Genomic DNA, 16,953 nt, shown 5'->3' on the forward strand with positions numbered 1-16,953 from the left:
GAGGGAGCCGCGGCCTTCTCCTGCGGCTGCTGGGAAAAGCCCTGCCCTTACTGCAAGGCAGGGTGCTGGGCCTGGAGAAGAGGGAGCTGGGCGTGTAGCCAGAGAGGCTGTCCTCGGTCCCTCTGAGCTGTGTTCCTGCTGGCCTCTCTGCTCAGACACACACTGCCCAATGATGTGGCCTGCCTGAAGAAGGGCTCCCCTGCCCATCACCTTGCAGAGCCAGGGGGACCCTTGCAGAGCCAGTGCGGGACCCGCAAGGGAAGCCCCCCTCCCGCATGAAGCAGCTCCAGTGAGAAGGGGCACCTGCGAGCCAGGATGGCCCCAAGCCCTCTGTGCTGCCCGGCACTGCCTAGGAAATGAGAGAGGGCCCAGGGCCTTGCCGACAGGCCTGCTTCCCTCCTCTTCTCTGCCAGCGGGAGAGCTTTCCTGGGGCTGCGACACTGGGGCTCCCAGCGACACTGGAGCTTTGTTGAGCGACCCTGGGCTGCGGAAGCTGGAGCTGGACCATCGGGGCTTCTCCTTCGAGCCCCATTCCCCTGCCCCGTCCCTTGCAGCTGGGATCACGAGCATCCGTCTCCTGAGGGAGAAAGCTCCCTTCCCCACTAGTGGTGCAAGCTGTTGGAAGCTCCCTGGAAGAACTTTTACAAGGAACATACACAAGTCGAGCTGCCACACATCTTCTTTGTTTTATTATTCTGCCTGAAGGAGCTCTTGGGCCTGCGGGTGGTCGTTGTGGTTCGCCGTCTTCCCGTGAACCTGTACTCGGTACACGCAGGTGTACTCTGGGTTTCCCCAGTTGCTCTGCACCTGGAATTTGATGTAGCGAAAGGTCCTGGGAAGCTCCTTCTGTAAAGAAATGGGGGGAGGCATCATTACGCAGGTGGCAAGAGCCACAGCACATCGCCAGAGCCCCCTCTGCCCGCACTCCCCCTGCTGAGGGCCAAACGGCAGCCCTGACGAAGGAAGAAGCAAGGGCAACCAGACCCCTCTTTGCCAGGACCAAGGAGGAGCTTCTCGGTGCCTAGAAAGCAAAGGCCTGGCCTCAGAGGCTTGCTGAGGGGAGCTGTGGAAACCAGAGGCGCTTTGCTGCCTGGGCTGCCGTGGGACACGGGGAGAGTCCCGCTGAGGGGGGAGGACATCTGCCGTCCTCCTTCCTGCCGTCTCCCCTGAGGGGGACTGTTTCCCTTCCCGGACCCCTTCCCGCTGCTGCTTTCTCTGCGCTACCCGAAGGAAAAGGAAAGCCCTTGCAAAGGTGGGGCAGCTGCCTCGGCCAGCAGAGCAAAGCCCCTTTTGCTCTCCTCTTGCCGTCTTCCCTGCAGGAGCCAGGAGCATGGGAGAGCAGAGGGGCTGGCTGGGGTGATCCCCCGCACTCTCTCCTCCAAGGACTTGCAGACAACCCTGCCTTCTTCCCGGGCATCCTGGCCACAGCTCTTGCGGTACCTGCACATGGAATGTCTGAGCGATCTCCTTGTGCACATCGTAGGTGAATGTCCCCAGGAGAGTTTCTGCCGTTGCCTCATCCACTCCCTCAAAGACAAGAGACAAAGGGAGCGGGTCAGGCTCGAGCAGGGCGTCAGAAAAAGGGCATGCCGAGGCCGAACCCGGGAACCCCTCCCCACCTCCCTTGGCTCTAGTGGTAGTCTAGCACAGCTCAGGGTGACTCTGGGTCAGGGTGCTTTGAGCACGTGCTCCAGGATCTCTGCTTCATGGCCAAGGAAGAAGCCCCCAGAGGCACAGAACCCCCACGTGCCCCCACTGGTCCCCCAGGGGATGCGGTGCTCTGTCTGTCTGCCGCATCTGTCTGTCTCCCAGACAGATGTCTGAGAGAAGCCCCCGCGAGAAGCACGCCTCTGGTACAGCTTTTCCCCGCGGCCGGGCCCCCCCGAGAAGCGCAAGGCAAAGACTTACGGAGACAGCAAAGTCTTTGGGGGCACTGCTGACTTCCCCGGAAGGAGAGACTGCCTCGGAGATATGCCAGATGGTGAAAGCCATCGGCCAGATTTGCTCAGGCAGCCGGATGACCACGTGGCCCCGAGATCCCTGGAAAGCCCAGCAGTTGCCAGGGGCAATACGGGTCTGAAACCAGAAAGCCACGACCATCAGCGGCAAGGCAGGCAAAGAGCCAACAGAGCTGCCTGTTTGGCCAGAAGCAGAGACCTTGCCTTGCCTGTGAGCTGCCATCCTGCTCGTAAATGAGTACAAGTTGACGGGCAGCAGGGCAATATGGAAGTGCTTCTACAAAACCTCTGGGCTCCACCTCCTTTCCCAAGCCAGCTCTGCTTTCTCAGAGCCTGCAGTGACAGGTCTCCCTCGTGTACCTCACCCCAGCGCCCTTCAAAGACTGCGCTGCAGCTGCAAGGTCCAGTGCAGACTTGGACCCTGCTCCAGACTTGGTAGACCAGATCAGGGCCGGGGGCCCAGAGGAGCGTCTCTCACTGCTTCCATGGCTCAGCAGCCCCCACCACTGCCACCCACTCCGGAAAGGGACCCTCAGGGACGCGGTATGGCAGTGGGGCTGTCAAGGGCAAAGTTCCTGGGCAAACTGCAGCCAAGGGTGGTGGGCAGGTCGCAGAAGCTGGGTTTCAGCTCGGTCCCCTCCTGATGGGAGGGCAGTGCTGTCAGGGATTGCGGGGCTCGGGAATGTGATGCAGACTGCAGGGCGGAGCGATAGGGCCGGGCTGAAGGGAAGTGCCGTGCACTTGGTCTGCCAATCCGAAAGCAAGGAGGTGACCCACAAGTCAGGACTTCCCTGTGCTACCTGCAAGATTGTCTCTGGAGGGTTTGCAGAAGAGAAGCTGAATGGAGAAAGCCACCAGGTCTTCTTGCCTTCCCCACCATAACTCCTGGATGTCCTCTCCTCATCAATGGTGGCACCTGACATGAAGGTGGACAGAGATTAGGAGTTGAAGCAGTGCGTTAGGATGTATATCTCGGGCCTGAAAGCAGAGCTTGGCAGACTTTGGGGAGTGCCATAGACAAACGGAGGGCAGCGAGACTTCCTGTCTGCATACCTATGGCTTCCAGAGCCCAGTCAGGCATCTGGAGGTAGTTTTCAAGCACCTTCTCAATTGCCGCCTCTGTCAACTGCAGAATTTCCTGGGAAAAAAATGAGAATGGAGAGATGGCAGTGGACCCAAACACACGCACGGGCCGTTCTGCATGAACAGCGAGTCCTAGCACAGAGGCAAGGAGCGCCTCTGTGTCAGAAAACCCAAGGCAAGACCTGTCGGGAAAGGTGCCGACTTTGAGAATGCCAAGGGGAAGCAGCAGGAGGGAGCCCGGAAAGGCAGCGAGGTCTCTGATCTACCCCCAGCACCCTTACCTCTCTCTTCTCCTCTGGGACACCATGGTCTCCGAGGACCTCTCTCGCTGCCTGCAGTATGTTCCCCCTTGCAGCAGACACCTGAGCCGCCGTCTCCTCGAGCTCCCGCATCTTCTGCTCCAGCCAAGCCTGTGACTTCCTGGAGGCAAAGAGAAAGCAGGTCTTGTCCAGCAGCCGCCCAGCCTCTGCAGGCAGGCTCCAAACGCCGTGCAGAGAAAGGTCGGACGAGCTTGGGTCACCCCTCGCATCCCCTGGCCCCTTTCCTTCCTCTGGTTTCCAAATGGCTCCCTTCCACCACCGCAGGTAGGAGGCGGGGAAGGTCAGGAGCCCCTGGGCGCGAGGCGAGTGAGCGCAGGCAGCACGAAGCCAGCTGAGACGGCTCCACAGAGTGCATTTCTTGGCAAGAAAGCGCTCTTACCCCAGAGACTCCAGCTCCACTTCAGGAAGCCGCGATGCCTCCTGCAAGATAAAGAGGGGTGGGATGGCCTCCTTAAGTAGTTTGTTTACTGCCCAAATTGACACTTTGGAGAGGCACTCCGCTGGAGCAAGCACGAGGAGCACTGCCAGGGCTTCCCAAAGGAGACTCCCCTAGGGAGAGCTGGCAGAATTCCCTGCTGCTTCGAGTCACTTTGGAGAGACCCCGACCCCAAGGTTTGGGCTCTTTAGCCAGCCACGTTCAGCAGAGCATCTTTCGGGTCTCTGTCTGACCCCCCGCCCCCAGGTTCTCCGAGAGGTATGCAGGCAGCAAAGGCACCTTCTGCCAAAGTGCTCCACGCTTCGGCCTGCCACCCTGCGGAGGTCACTCGGGAAGATCCGTTCTCCGTGTTGAACCCCATCCAGGCACTAAGGAGACTGCAGGACGAACAGGAGCACCCCCCACCCTCTGCCTCAGCAGTGATGGGCATTTTTGACCAAGCACCCCACGTTCCCAGGGGAGGCAGGAGGGCAGAGCCACGGCCTTTGCAGGTCTTGGCTTTCCCACAGCAAGAGACACTTACCTGCAACGCTTCCTTTCCCCACACCGTTGAGCCCCAGCAGTAGACAACAGCTGTGGGTGCCGTTGTCAAGAGATGGTTATTTTCCTCAGGAGCTGGTCCCTCTCCCCAGGACTGAGGGGACCATTTTTGGTCAGGGATACTCACCCGACAGGATGGGGAGCAGCAGGAAAAGGAGCCTCAGGACCCTCCTGCCCTTCTGGTGGCTGTTGCATTGTCTAAGAGAGAGGGAACACTGTTGTTACCAAAGCCCACGGTTGGTACACATATTTGCCAGGGATCCGTTTAGGAGCTCGCTTGCTACCAGGTTCGTGTGCTCAGCACAGCTGCAAGCATGAGGGCCCAGGGCCTTTGGGAAGGTCTGGCCTGTTGCACACCACCCCTGGGACACAAAGACCTCTGGCCTGACACAGGAGCAGCAGCCTGGCCCCACTCGGCTCTCCCCAGAGAAGGGGCAGGGCCGTGCCCCCGGAATGGGATTGCTGGGCTGCCCAGCTGGAAGGCAGTAGTGCAGACAGCCCCCATGCTCTGGGGCTGCCTGCTCCTGCCGGGAAGCCAGGCAGCACACAAGGCTTCTGGCCTGATCCCTCTCTGCTTTCTGGGCCCTCTTGCACCCACCTGCCCAACCTGGCTGGCATCTCCACAGCCCCAGCGCACTGGCCAGACAGAGGGAAAAGCCTGTTCTCCTCCCGAGACCCAAGCACCTCTTTGCTAGGCATCCGCTAGCTGCTGAAAGCGCTCTGCTTCGCGCTACTGCCCACCTCTGCAGCGTGGGGTTTTATGGAGGGCAGCCGGTTATGACCTCACAAGAGCCGACTGGTGATGCCCATGATGACCTCAGAGGGGTTGCTGTGCCACCTGGGAGGGAGAAACCCTGTGGGTTAGCCCCTGCCCACACCTGCAGCTCCCGGAAACAAGGGACCCAGAAGCACGTGGGAGCACAGAGAGCAGCACCTCCTTTGGCTGCCCCGGCAAGCTGCTGGGCCGTTACACACCTCATCCTGTGCCAGGCGGTGGCATGCCCTGTCAAACTCCTGGCAGGAAGGTAGTTTTGTGAGAATCTGGGGAGTTTTAACACTGAATTAGCTCAGGGAATTGCCTTTTTGCACACGGGCATTGCCAGCCGCTGATGGCAGGGCACTGCGCTGCTTCAGGAGAGGCTGTAGTCCCACGGGGGTTAGTCCAGAGGCAGTGCCGGTTTAAGCGCTCCCCTCGAAACCCGGTGTGCAGGTGCTACAGACAAGCTCCGAGAGCCGGGCTCTTCCTTTTGTTGCCTCGCTGTAAAATAACTCCCGAAACACACGGAGTATGTTTAGAGAGGAGACATTGCCTTACTCTGCGCAGGGTGCAAGGTGGAATATTTCCACAAATCGAGCACGCCTATTGCAATTCTTTTCAGTATTTATACATGAAAGTTAACACACCCTGCCTATCTAATACATAATCATCAGACTAACTAACCATCCTCTTCTTCCATCGGTCCGTATTTTCTCCGCTTCGATTTAAAGCCACAGTGTGATTTTAATCCACTGCGCATGCCCGCAAGGAGTGTGGGGGGGGGGGGTTGTCCTTTCGTCCCCCCAGTTGGGTCGGTGGTCACGATCTCCCCCTGCCGCCTTTACCTTTCCCCTAGTTACTGTGATTCCTGTTGTTTTCATGGCTGTTGTGGTGTCCCTTTATCTTTACGGCTCTCCCGGTAAGAGGATGTTCCCGTTATTGGTCTTCAAAGGGTTACAGCTTCGCATTCTGTTAGGACAAACACATGCCTGTTAGTAAAATATGCAGTGCCCGTACCCTCTTATCGAACGTAGGCATTATCTATTACCTTGAAGATTCTACAATTCTCACAGTCTCGGATGCTAGTTGCTATTTCTAACTGCCTATGACTCTCACACTCTAGTATGCTAATTTCTATTCTAACTCTGATCCCTTCTTAACTACTACTAACTCTTATACTATTTCTATTACTATTTCTATTTTATTCTAAAATACACACTCATATACTAAAATATTCTAAAATGCATACTCATATATATACGATTCAAGGTGACACTTTGCCCCGCGTCAGGCTCCTCACCCACCTCCTTGGGCGTTCGGCAGCCTGCAGGATTGAGCTGTGAGAGCACTGTGCGCATCCCCTCAGGGCGACTATGAGCGAGCTGGGCATGTGGGTACTCCACAGACGCCTGCGGGGCTGGCCTGGGAGCAGGGAGCCCAGTGCTGCCCAGGCTCCCAGGGCTGGGGTCAAGCAGCCTGGTGCGCAGGTCGCTTCAGGCTGGAAGACCAGCCGACGCAGACTCCCACCTCTACATGCACCCAGGGCTGCTCAGACGCACGTGTTTTCACACGCTTACTAACGGAGATGACGCTCTGCACTGTGGAAATGATCAGCAGCAAGGCTGGTGCTCTCTTTCTCCTTGTGCTGCTGTCCTGGCCTCCCTCCCTGCCTCCCTTCCTCCCTCTTCCCAGTGCTGGGGCCGGCCGCTGTCCCCAGGCCCTAGGAAGAGCTGCTGCAGGCACCCAGAGCGCTCCCCGGACAGCCCTGTGCCACCTCCTCTGCCTTGCTGGCTGCCCAGGGATGTTCCTTAGCCCACGGCCATCTGGGCACTGAGGGAATGTGCTGCTCCTGGCGAGCAGCTGGCTGGGGGCTGCTCCAGGTCATAGAATCATAGAATGGTTTGGCTTGGAAGGGGACCTTTAAAGGTCATTTAGTCCATGGGCAGGGACATCTTTCACTAGGTAAGTTGCTCAGAGCCCCATCCAACCTGACCTGGAACACTTCCAATGATGGGGCATCTACAACTTCTCTGGGCAACCTGTTTCAGTGTCTCACCACCCTTATTGTAAAACATTTCTTCCTTATGTCCAAGCTAAACCTGCCCTCTTTCAGTTTAAAACCATTGCCCCTTGTCCTGTCCCTACAAACCTTGGTAAAAAGTCTCTCTCCGTCTTCCTTCTAAGCCCCCTTCACATATTGAAAGGCCGCAGGAAGGTCTGTCCAGAGCCTTCTCTTCTCCAGGCTCAACAACCCCAGCTCTCTCAGCCTTTCTTCATAGCAGAGGTGTTCCAGACCTTGGATCATTTTTGTGGCCCTCCTCTGGACCTGCTTTAACAGGACCGTGTCCCTCTCGTACCGGGGACCCCAGAGGTGGACGCAGTACTCCAGGTGGGGTCTAACGAGAGCGGAGTAGAGAGGAAGAATCCCCTCCCTCCACCTGCTGGCCACGTTTCTTTGGAGGCAGCCCAGGGTACAATTGGCTTCCTGGGCTGCGAGCGCACATGGCCGGCTCATGTCCAATTTTTCGTCCACCAGGATCCCCAAGTCCTTCTCCGCAGGGCTGCTCTCAATCCATTCATCCCCCAGTCTGTATTGATATTGGGGTGGCCCTGACCAAGGTGCGGGACCTTGCACTGGGCCTTGTTGAACTTCACGAGAGGTTTGCTACACCACTCAGCTTGGTGTCCTCTGCAGACTTGCTGAGGGTGCACTCAATCCCACCGTCTATGGTGCTGATGAAGATATTCAGTAGCATTGGTCCCGGTACGGACCCTTGAGGGACACCAGTTTGTTACTGGTTTCCACTTGGACATTGTGCTCTTTGGACGTGGCCATCCAGCCAGTTCCTTATCCATCTAGCGGTCCCTCCGTCAAACCCGTGTCTCTCCAATTTAGCAGCAAGAATGTTGGGGAGACCGTATCAAAGGCCGTACAGAAGCGTAGGTAGATGGCATCCGTAGCTCTTCCCTTGTCCACCGATGCAGTCCCTCCGTGGTAGTAGGCCACTGGATTAGTCAGGCACGATTTGTCCTTGGTGAAGCCACGTTGGCTGTCTGTAATCACCTCCCTGTCTTCAATATGTCTTGAAATGTCTTCCAGGAGGATGTGCTCCATGATCTTATCGGGCACGGATGCGCTGGAGGGGTCTGCAGCCCTCCTCAGGGGTGAGCCTCTGCAGGAGCATGGCAGATGTCTGCTGCTGTCAGGCTGGCCCAGCACAGGAGCGGCCCAGGACGAAAGGGCCCGACCTGAGCTGATCCTTCTTCAATCTGTCGGCTTGCCAGGACAACTGGCCAGGGCGTTTTGGCTGGAGCGCCCTTGGGAGGGAGCCGCGGCCTTCTCCTGCGGCTGCTGGGAAAAGCCCTGCCCTTACTGCAAGGCAGGGTGCTGGGCCTGGAGAAGAGGGAGCTGGGCGTGTAGCCAGAGAGGCTGTCCTCGGTCCCTCTGAGCTGTGTTCCTGCTGGCCTCTCTGCTCAGACACACACTGCCCAATGATGTGGCCTGCCTGAAGAAGGGCTCCCCTGCCCATCACCTTGCAGAGCCAGGGGGACCCTTGCAGAGCCAGTGCGGGACCCGCAAGGGAAGCCCCCCTCCCGCATGAAGCAGCTCCAGTGAGAAGGGGCACCTGCGAGCCAGGATGGCCCCAAGCCCTCTGTGCTGCCCGGCACTGCCTAGGAAATGAGAGAGGGCCCAGGGCCTTGCCGACAGGCCTGCTTCCCTCCTCTTCTCTGCCAGCGGGAGAGCTTTCCTGGGGCTGCGACACTGGGGCTCCCAGCGACACTGGAGCTTTGTTGAGCGACCCTGGGCTGCGGAAGCTGGAGCTGGACCATCGGGGGCTTCTCCTTCGAGCCCCATTCCCCTGCCCCGTCCCTTGCAGCTGGGATCACGAGCATCCGTCTCCTGAGGGAGAAAGCTCCCTTCCCCACTAGTGGTGCAAGCTGTTGGAAGCTCCCTGGAAGAACTTTTACAAGGAACATACACAAGTCGAGCTGCCACACATCTTCTTTGTTTTATTATTCTGCCTGAAGGAGCTCTTGGGCCTGCGGGTGGTCGTTGTGGTTCGCCGTCTTCCCGTGAACCTGTACTCGGTACACGCAGGTGTACTCTGGGTTTCCCAGTTGCTCTGCACCTGGAATTTGATGTAGCGAAAGGTCCTGGGAAGCTCCTTCTGTAAAGAAATGGGGGGAGGCATCATTACGCAGGTGGCAAGAGCCACAGCACATCGCCAGAGCCCCCTCTGCCCGCACTCCCCCTGCTGAGGGCCAAACGGCAGCCCTGACGAAGGAAGAAGCAAGGGCAACCAGACCCCTCTTTGCCAGGACCAAGGAGGAGCTTCTCGGTGCCTAGAAAGCAAAGGCCTGGCCTCAGAGGCTTGCTGAGGGGAGCTGTGGAAACCAGAGGCGCTTTGCTGCCTGGGCTGCCGTGGGACACGGGGAGAGTCCCGCTGAGGGGGGAGGACATCTGCCGTCCTCCTTCCTGCCGTCTCCCCTGAGGGGGACTGTTTCCCTTCCCGGACCCCTTCCCGCTGCTGCTTTCTCTGCGCTACCCGAAGGAAAAGGAAAGCCCTTGCAAAGGTGGGGCAGCTGCCTCGGCCAGCAGAGCAAAGCCCCTTTTGCTCTCCTCTTGCCGTCTTCCCTGCAGGAGCCAGGAGCATGGGAGAGCAGAGGGGCTGGCTGGGGTGATCCCCCGCACTCTCTCCTCCAAGGACTTGCAGACAACCCTGCCTTCTTCCCGGGCATCCTGGCCACAGCTCTTGCGGTACCTGCACATGGAATGTCTGAGCGATCTCCTTGTGCACATCGTAGGTGAATGTCCCCAGGAGAGTTTCTGCCGTTGCCTCATCCACTCCCTCAAAGACAAGAGACAAAGGGAGCGGGTCAGGCTCGAGCAGGGCGTCAGAAAAGGGCATGCCGAGGCCGAACCCGGGAACCCCTCCCCACCTCCCTTGGCTCTAGTGGTAGTCTAGCACAGCTCAGGGTGACTCTGGGTCAGGGTGCTTTGAGCACGTGCTCCAGGATCTCTGCTTCATGGCCAAGGAAGAAGCCCCCAGAGGCACAGAACCCCCACGTGCCCCCACTGGTCCCCCAGGGGATGCGGTGCTCTGCAGGGGATGCGGTGCTCTGCGGTGCTCCGCCGCATCTGTCTGTCTCCCAGACAGATGTCTGAGAGAAGCCCCCGCGAGAAGCACGCCTCTGGTACAGCTTTTCCCCGCGGCCGGGCCCCCCCGAGAAGCGCAAGGCAAAGACTTACGGAGACAGCAAAGTCTTTGGGGGCACTGCTGACTTCCCCGGAAGGAGAGACTGCCTCGGAGATATGCCAGATGGTGAAAGCCATCGGCCAGATTTGCTCAGGCAGCCGGATGACCACGTGGCCCCGAGATCCCTGGAAAGCCCAGCAGTTGCCAGGGGCAATACGGGTCTGAAACCAGAAAGCCACGACCATCAGCGGCAAGGCAGGCAAAGAGCCAACAGAGCTGCCTGTTTGGCCAGAAGCAGAGACCTTGCCTTGCCTGTGAGCTGCCATCCTGCTCGTAAATGAGTACAAGTTGACGGGCAGCAGGGCAATATGGAAGTGCTTCTACAAAACCTCTGGGCTCCACCTCCTTTCCCAAGCCAGCTCTGCTTTCTCAGAGCCTGCAGTGACAGGTCTCCCTCGTGTACCTCACCCCAGCGCCCTTCAAAGACTGCGCTGCAGCTGCAAGGTCCAGTGCAGACTTGGACCCTGCTCCAGACTTGGTAGACCAGATCAGGGCCGGGGGCCCAGAGGAGCGTCTCTCACTGCTTCCATGGCTCAGCAGCCCCCACCACTGCCACCCACTCCGGAAAGGGACCCTCAGGGACGCGGTATGGCAGTGGGGCTGTCAAGGGCAAAGTTCCTGGGCAAACTGCAGCCAAGGGTGGTGGGCAGGTCGCAGAAGCTGGGTTTCAGCTCGGTCCCCTCCTGATGGGAGGGCAGTGCTGTCAGGGATTGCGGGGCTCGGGAATGTGATGCAGACTGCAGGGCGGAGCGATAGGGCCGGGCTGAAGGGAAGTGCCGTGCACTTGGTCTGCCAATCCGAAAGCAAGGAGGTGACCCACAAGTCAGGACTTCCCCTGTGCTACCTGCAAGATTGTCTCTGGAGGGTTTGCAGAAGAGAAGCTGAATGGAGAAAGCCACCAGGTCTTCTTGCCTTCCCCACCATAACTCCTGGATGTCCTCTCCTCATCAATGGTGGCACCTGACATGAAGGTGGACAGAGATTAGGAGTTGAAGCAGTGCGTTAGGATGTATATCTCGGGCCTGAAAGCAGAGCTTGGCAGACTTTGGGGAGTGCCATAGACAAACGGAGGGCAGCGAGACTTCCTGTCTGCATACCTATGGCTTCCAGAGCCCAGTCAGGCATCTGGAGGTAGTTTTCAAGCACCTTCTCAATTGCCGCCTCTGTCAACTGCAGAATTTCCTGGGAAAAAATGAGAATGGAGAGATGGCAGTGGACCCAAACACACGCACGGGCCGTTCTGCATGAACAGCGAGTCCTAGCACAGAGGCAAGGAGCGCCTCTGTGTCAGAAAACCCAAGGCAAGACCTGTCGGGAAAGGTGCCGACTTTGAGAATGCCAAGGGGAAGCAGCAGGAGGGAGCCCGGAAAGGCAGCGAGGTCTCTGATCTACCCCCAGCACCCTTACCTCTCTCTTCTCCTCTGGGACACCATGGTCTCCGAGGACCTCTCTCGCTGCCTGCAGTATGTTCCCCCTTGCAGCAGACACCTGAGCCGCCGTCTCCTCGAGCTCCCGCATCTTCTGCTCCAGCCAAGCCTGTGACTTCCTGGAGGCAAAGAGAAAGCAGGTCTTGTCCAGCAGCCGCCCAGCCTCTGCAGGCAGGCTCCAAACGCCGTGCAGAGAAAGGTCGGACGAGCTTGGGTCACCCCTCGCATCCCCTGGCCCCTTTCCTTCCTCTGGTTTCCAAATGGCTCCCTTCCACCACCGCAGGTAGGAGGCGGGGAAGGTCAGGAGCCCCTGGGCGCGAGGCGAGTGAGCGCAGGCAGCACGAAGCCAGCTGAGACGGCTCCACAGAGTGCATTTCTTGGCAAGAAAGCGCTCTTACCCCAGAGACTCCAGCTCCACTTCAGGAAGCCGCGATGCCTCCTGCAAGATAAAGAGGGGGTGGGATGGCCTCCTTAAGTAGTTTGTTTACTGCCCAAATTGACACTTTGGAGAGGCACTCCGCTGGAGCAAGCACGAGGAGCACTGCCAGGGCTTCCCAAAGGAGACTCCCCTAGGGAGAGCTGGCAGAATTCCCTGCTGCTTCGAGTCACTTTGGAGAGACCCCGACCCCAAGGTTTGGGCTCTTTAGCCAGCCACGTTCAGCAGAGCATCTTTCGGGTCTCTGTCTGGTTGCCCCCCGCCCCCAGGTTCTCCGAGAGGTATGCAGGCAGCAAAGGCACCTTCTGCCAAAGTGCTCCACGCTTCGGCCTGCCACCCTGCGGAGGTCACTCGGGAAGATCCGTTCTCCGTGTTGAACCCCATCCAGGCACTAAGGAGACTGCAGGACGAACAGGAGCACCCCCCACCCTCTGCCTCAGCAGTGATGGGCATTTTTGACCAAGCACCCCACGTTCCCAGGGGAGGCAGGAGGGCAGAGCCACGGCCTTTGCAGGTCTTGGCTTTCCCACAGCAAGAGACACTTACCTGCAACGCTTCCTTTCCCCACACCGTTGAGCCCCAGCAGTAGACAACAGCTGTGGGTGCCGTTGTCAAGAGATGGTTATTTTCCTCAGGAGCTGGTCCCTCTCCCCAGGACTGAGGGGACCATTTTGGTCAGGGATACTCACCCGACAGGATGGGGAGCAGCAGGAAAAGGAGCCTCAGGACCCTCCTGCCCTTCTGGTGGCTGTTGCATTGTCTAAGAGAGAGGGAACACTGTTGTTACCAAAGCCCACGGTTGGTACACATATTTGCCAGGGATCCGTTTAGGAGCTCGCTTGCTACCAGGTTCGTGTGCTCAGCACAGCTGCAAGCATGAGGGCCCAGGGCCTTTGGGAAGGTCTGGCCTGTTGCACACCACCCTGGGACACAAAGACCTCTGGCCTGACACAGGAGCAGCAGCCTGGCCCCACTCGGCTCTCCCCAGAGAAGGGGCAGGGCCGTGCCCCCGGAATGGGATTGCTGGGCTGCCCAGCTGGAAGGCAGTAGTGCAGACAGCCCCCATGCTCTGGGGCTGCCTGCTCCTGCCGGGAAGCCAGGCAGCACACAAGGCTTCTGGCCTGATCCCTCTCTGCTTTCTGGGCCCTCTTGCACCCACCTGCCCAACCTGGCTGGCATCTCCACAGCCCCAGCGCACTGGCCAGACAGAGGGAAAAGCCTGTTCTCCTCCCGAGACCCAAGCACCTCTTTGCTAGGCATCCGCTAGCTGCTGAAAGCGCTCTGCTTCGCGCTACTGCCCACCTCTGCAGCGTGGGGTTTTATGGAGGGCAGCCGGTTATGACCTCACAAGAGCCGACTGGTGATGCCCATGATGACCTCAGAGGGGTTGCTGTGCCACCTGGGAGGGAGAAACCCTGTGGGTTAGCCCCTGCCCACACCTGCAGCTCCCGGAAACAAGGGACCCAGAAGCACGTGGGAGCACAGAGAGCAGCACCTCCTTTGGCTGCCCCGGCAAGCTGCTGGGCCGTTACACACCTCATCCTGTGCCAGGCGGTGGCATGCCCTGTCAAACTCCTGGCAGGAAGGTAGTTTTGTGAGAATCTGGGGAGTTTTAACACTGAATTAGCTCAGGGAATTGCCTTTTTGCACACGGGCATTGCCAGCCGCTGATGGCAGGGCACTGCGCTGCTTCAGGAGAGGCTGTAGTCCCACGGGGGTTAGTCCAGAGGCAGTGCCGGTTTAAGCGCTCCCCTCGAAACCCGGTGTGCAGGTGCTACAGACAAGCTCCGAGAGCCGGGCTCTTCCTTTTGTTGCCTCGCTGTAAAATAACTCCCGAAACACACGGAGTATGTTTAGAGAGGAGACATTGCCTTACTCTGCGCAGGGTGCAAGGTGGAATATTTCCACAAATCGAGCACGCCTATTGCAATTCTTTTCAGTATTTATACATGAAAGTTAACACACCCTGCCTATCTAATACATAATCATCAGACTAACTAACCATCCTCTTCTTCCATCGGTCCGTATTTTCTCCGCTTCGATTTAAAGCCACAGTGTGATTTTAATCCACTGCGCATGCCCGCAAGGAGTGTGGGGGGGTAGTCCTTTCGTCCCCCAGTTGGGTCGGTGGTCACGATCTCCCCTGCCGCCTTTACCTTTCCCCTAGTTACTGTGATTCCTGTTGTTTTCATGGCTGTTGTGGTGTCCCTTTATCTTTACGGCTCTCCCGGTAAGAGGATGTTCCCGTTATTGGTCTTCAAAGGGTTACAGCTTCGCATTCTGTTAGGACAAACACATGCCTGTTAGTAAAATATGCAGTGCCCGTACCCTCTTATCGAACGTAGGCATTATCTATTACCTTGAAGATTCTACAATTCTCACAGTCTCGGATGCTAGTTGCTATTTCTAACTGCCTATGACTCTCACACTCTAGTATGCTAATTTCTATTCTAACTCTGATCCCTTCTTAACTACTACTAACTCTTATACTATTTCTATTACTATTTCTATTTTATTCTAAAATACACACTCATATACTAAAATATTCTAAAATGCATACTCATATATATACGATTCAAGGTGACACTTTGCCCCGCGTCAGGCTCCTCACCCACCTCCTTGGGCGTTCGGCAGCCTGCAGGATTGAGCTGTGAGAGCACTGTGCGCATCCCCTCAGGGCGACTATGAGCGAGCTGGGCATGTGGGTACTCCACAGACGCCTGCGGGGCTGGCCTGGGAGCAGGGAGCCCAGTGCTGCCCAGGCTCCCAGGGCTGGGGTCAAGCAGCCTGGTGCGCAGGTCGCTTCAGGCTGGAAGACCAGCCGACGCAGACTCCCACCTCTACATGCACCCAGGGCTGCTCAGACGCACGTGTTTTCACACGCTTACTAACGGAGATGACGCTCTGCACTGTGGAAATGATCAGCAGCAAGGCTGGTGCTCTCTTTCTCCTTGTGCTGCTGTCCTGGCCTCCCTCCCTGCCTCCCTTCCTCCCTCTTCCCAGTGCTGGGGCCGGCCGCTGTCCCCAGGCCCTAGGAAGAGCTGCTGCAGGCACCCAGAGCGCTCCCCGGACAGCCCTGTGCCACCTCCTCTGCCTTGCTGGCTGCCCAGGGATGTTCCTTAGCCCACGGCCATCTGGGCACTGAGGGAATGTGCTGCTCCTGGCGAGCAGCTGGCTGGGGGCTGCTCCAGGTCATAGAATCATAGAATGGTTTGGCTTGGAAGGGGACCTTTAAAGGTCATTTAGTCTAACCCCCCTGCCATGGGCAGGGACATCTTTCACTAGGTAAGTTGCTCAGAGCCCCATCCAACCTGACCTGGAACACTTCCAATGATGGGGCATCTACAACTTCTCTGGGCAACCTGTTTCAGTGTCTCACCACCCTTATTGTAAAACATTTCTTCCTTATGTCCAAGCTAAACCTGCCCTCTTTCAGTTTAAAACCATTGCCCCTTGTCCTGTCCCTACAAACCTTGGTAAAAGTCTCTCTCCGTCTTCCTTCTAAGCCCCCTTCACATATTGAAAGGCCGCAGGAAGGTCTGTCCAGAGCCTTCTCTTCTCCAGGCTCAACAACCCCAGCTCTCTCAGCCTTTCTTCATAGCAGAGGTGTTCCAGACCTTGGATCATTTTTGTGGCCCTCCTCTGGACCTGCTTTAACAGGACCGTGTCCCTCTCGTACCGGGGACCCCAGAGGTGGACGCAGTACTCCAGGTGGGGTCTAACGAGAGCGGAGTAGAGAGGAAGAATCCCCTCCCTCCACCTGCTGGCCACGTTTCTTTGGAGGCAGCCCAGGGTACAATTGGCTTCCTGGGCTGCGAGCGCACATGGCCGGCTCATGTCCAATTTTTCGTCCACCAGGATCCCCAAGTCCTTCTCCGCAGGGCTGCTCTCAATCCATTCATCCCCCAGTCTGTATTGATATTGGGGGTGGCCCTGACCAAGGTGCGGGACCTTGCACTGGGCCTTGTTGAACTTCACGAGAGGTTTGCTACACCACTCAGCTTGGTGTCCTCTGCAGACTTGCTGAGGGTGCACTCAATCCCACCGTCTATGGTGCTGATGAAGATATTCAGTAGCATTGGTCCCGGTACGGACCCTTGAGGGACACCAGTTTGTTACTGGTTTCCACTTGGACATTGTGCTCTTTGGACGTGGCCATCCAGCCAGTTCCTTATCCATCTAGCGGTCCCTCCGTCAAACCCGTGTCTCTCCAATTTAGCAGCAAGAATGTTGGGGGAGACCGTATCAAAGGCCGTACAGAAGCGTAGGTAGATGGCATCCGTAGCTCTTCCCTTGTCCACCGATGCAGTCCCTCCGTGGTAGTAGGCCACTGGATTAGTCAGGCACGATTTGTCCTTGGTGAAGCCACGTTGGCTGTCTGTAATCACCTCCCTGTCTTCAATATGTCTTGAAATGTCTTCCAGGAGGATGTGCTCCATGATCTTATCGGGCACGGATGCGCTGGAGGGGTCTGCAGCCCTCCTCAGGGGTGAGCCTCTGCAGGAGCATGGCAGATGTCTGCTGCTGTCAGGCTGGCCCAGCACAGGAGCGGCCCAGGACGAAAGGGCCCGACCTGAGCTGATCCTTCTTCAATCTGTCGGCTTGCCAGGACAACTGGCCAGGGCGTTTTGGCTGGAGCGCCCTTGGGAGGGAGCCGCGGCCTTCTCCTGCGGCTGCTGGGAAAAGCCCTGCCCTTACTGCAAGGCAGGGTGCTGGGCCTGGAGAAGAGGGAGCTGGG

At 57.9% G+C, this 16,953-nt stretch overlaps 2 protein-coding genes across 2 annotated transcripts; both read right to left on the minus strand.

Annotated features, from left to right (window-relative positions):
• Positions 1-690: 690 nt before the first annotated feature.
• On the minus strand, positions 691-8,209 carry LOC140645945 (SUN domain-containing protein 3-like). Its single transcript, XM_072849390.1, has 8 exons — positions 8,012-8,209; positions 3,741-3,781; positions 3,323-3,461; positions 3,012-3,096; positions 2,759-2,874; positions 1,909-2,076; positions 1,441-1,527; positions 691-846 (listed from the first exon to the last, which is right to left on the minus strand). The coding sequence occupies exons 1-8, from the start codon at positions 8,207-8,209 to the stop codon at positions 691-693; spliced, it is 990 nt and encodes a 329-aa protein (XP_072705491.1).
• Positions 8,210-9,108: 899 nt separating this feature from the next.
• On the minus strand, positions 9,109-16,654 carry LOC140645940 (SUN domain-containing protein 3-like). The gene is given in 9 exon segments (XM_072849383.1): positions 9,109-9,209; positions 9,212-9,263; positions 9,858-9,944; positions 10,346-10,513; positions 11,197-11,312; positions 11,450-11,534; positions 11,760-11,898; positions 13,564-13,614; positions 16,416-16,654. Coding segments are annotated over 9 exon segments (1,038 nt in total).
• Between the last annotated feature and the right edge of the window lie 299 nt (positions 16,655-16,953).

The sequence above is a fragment of the Ciconia boyciana genome, unplaced genomic scaffold (genome assembly GCF_034638445.1).
Source record: "Ciconia boyciana unplaced genomic scaffold, ASM3463844v1 HiC_scaffold_51, whole genome shotgun sequence".
Lineage (NCBI taxonomy): Eukaryota > Metazoa > Chordata > Aves > Ciconiiformes > Ciconiidae > Ciconia > Ciconia boyciana.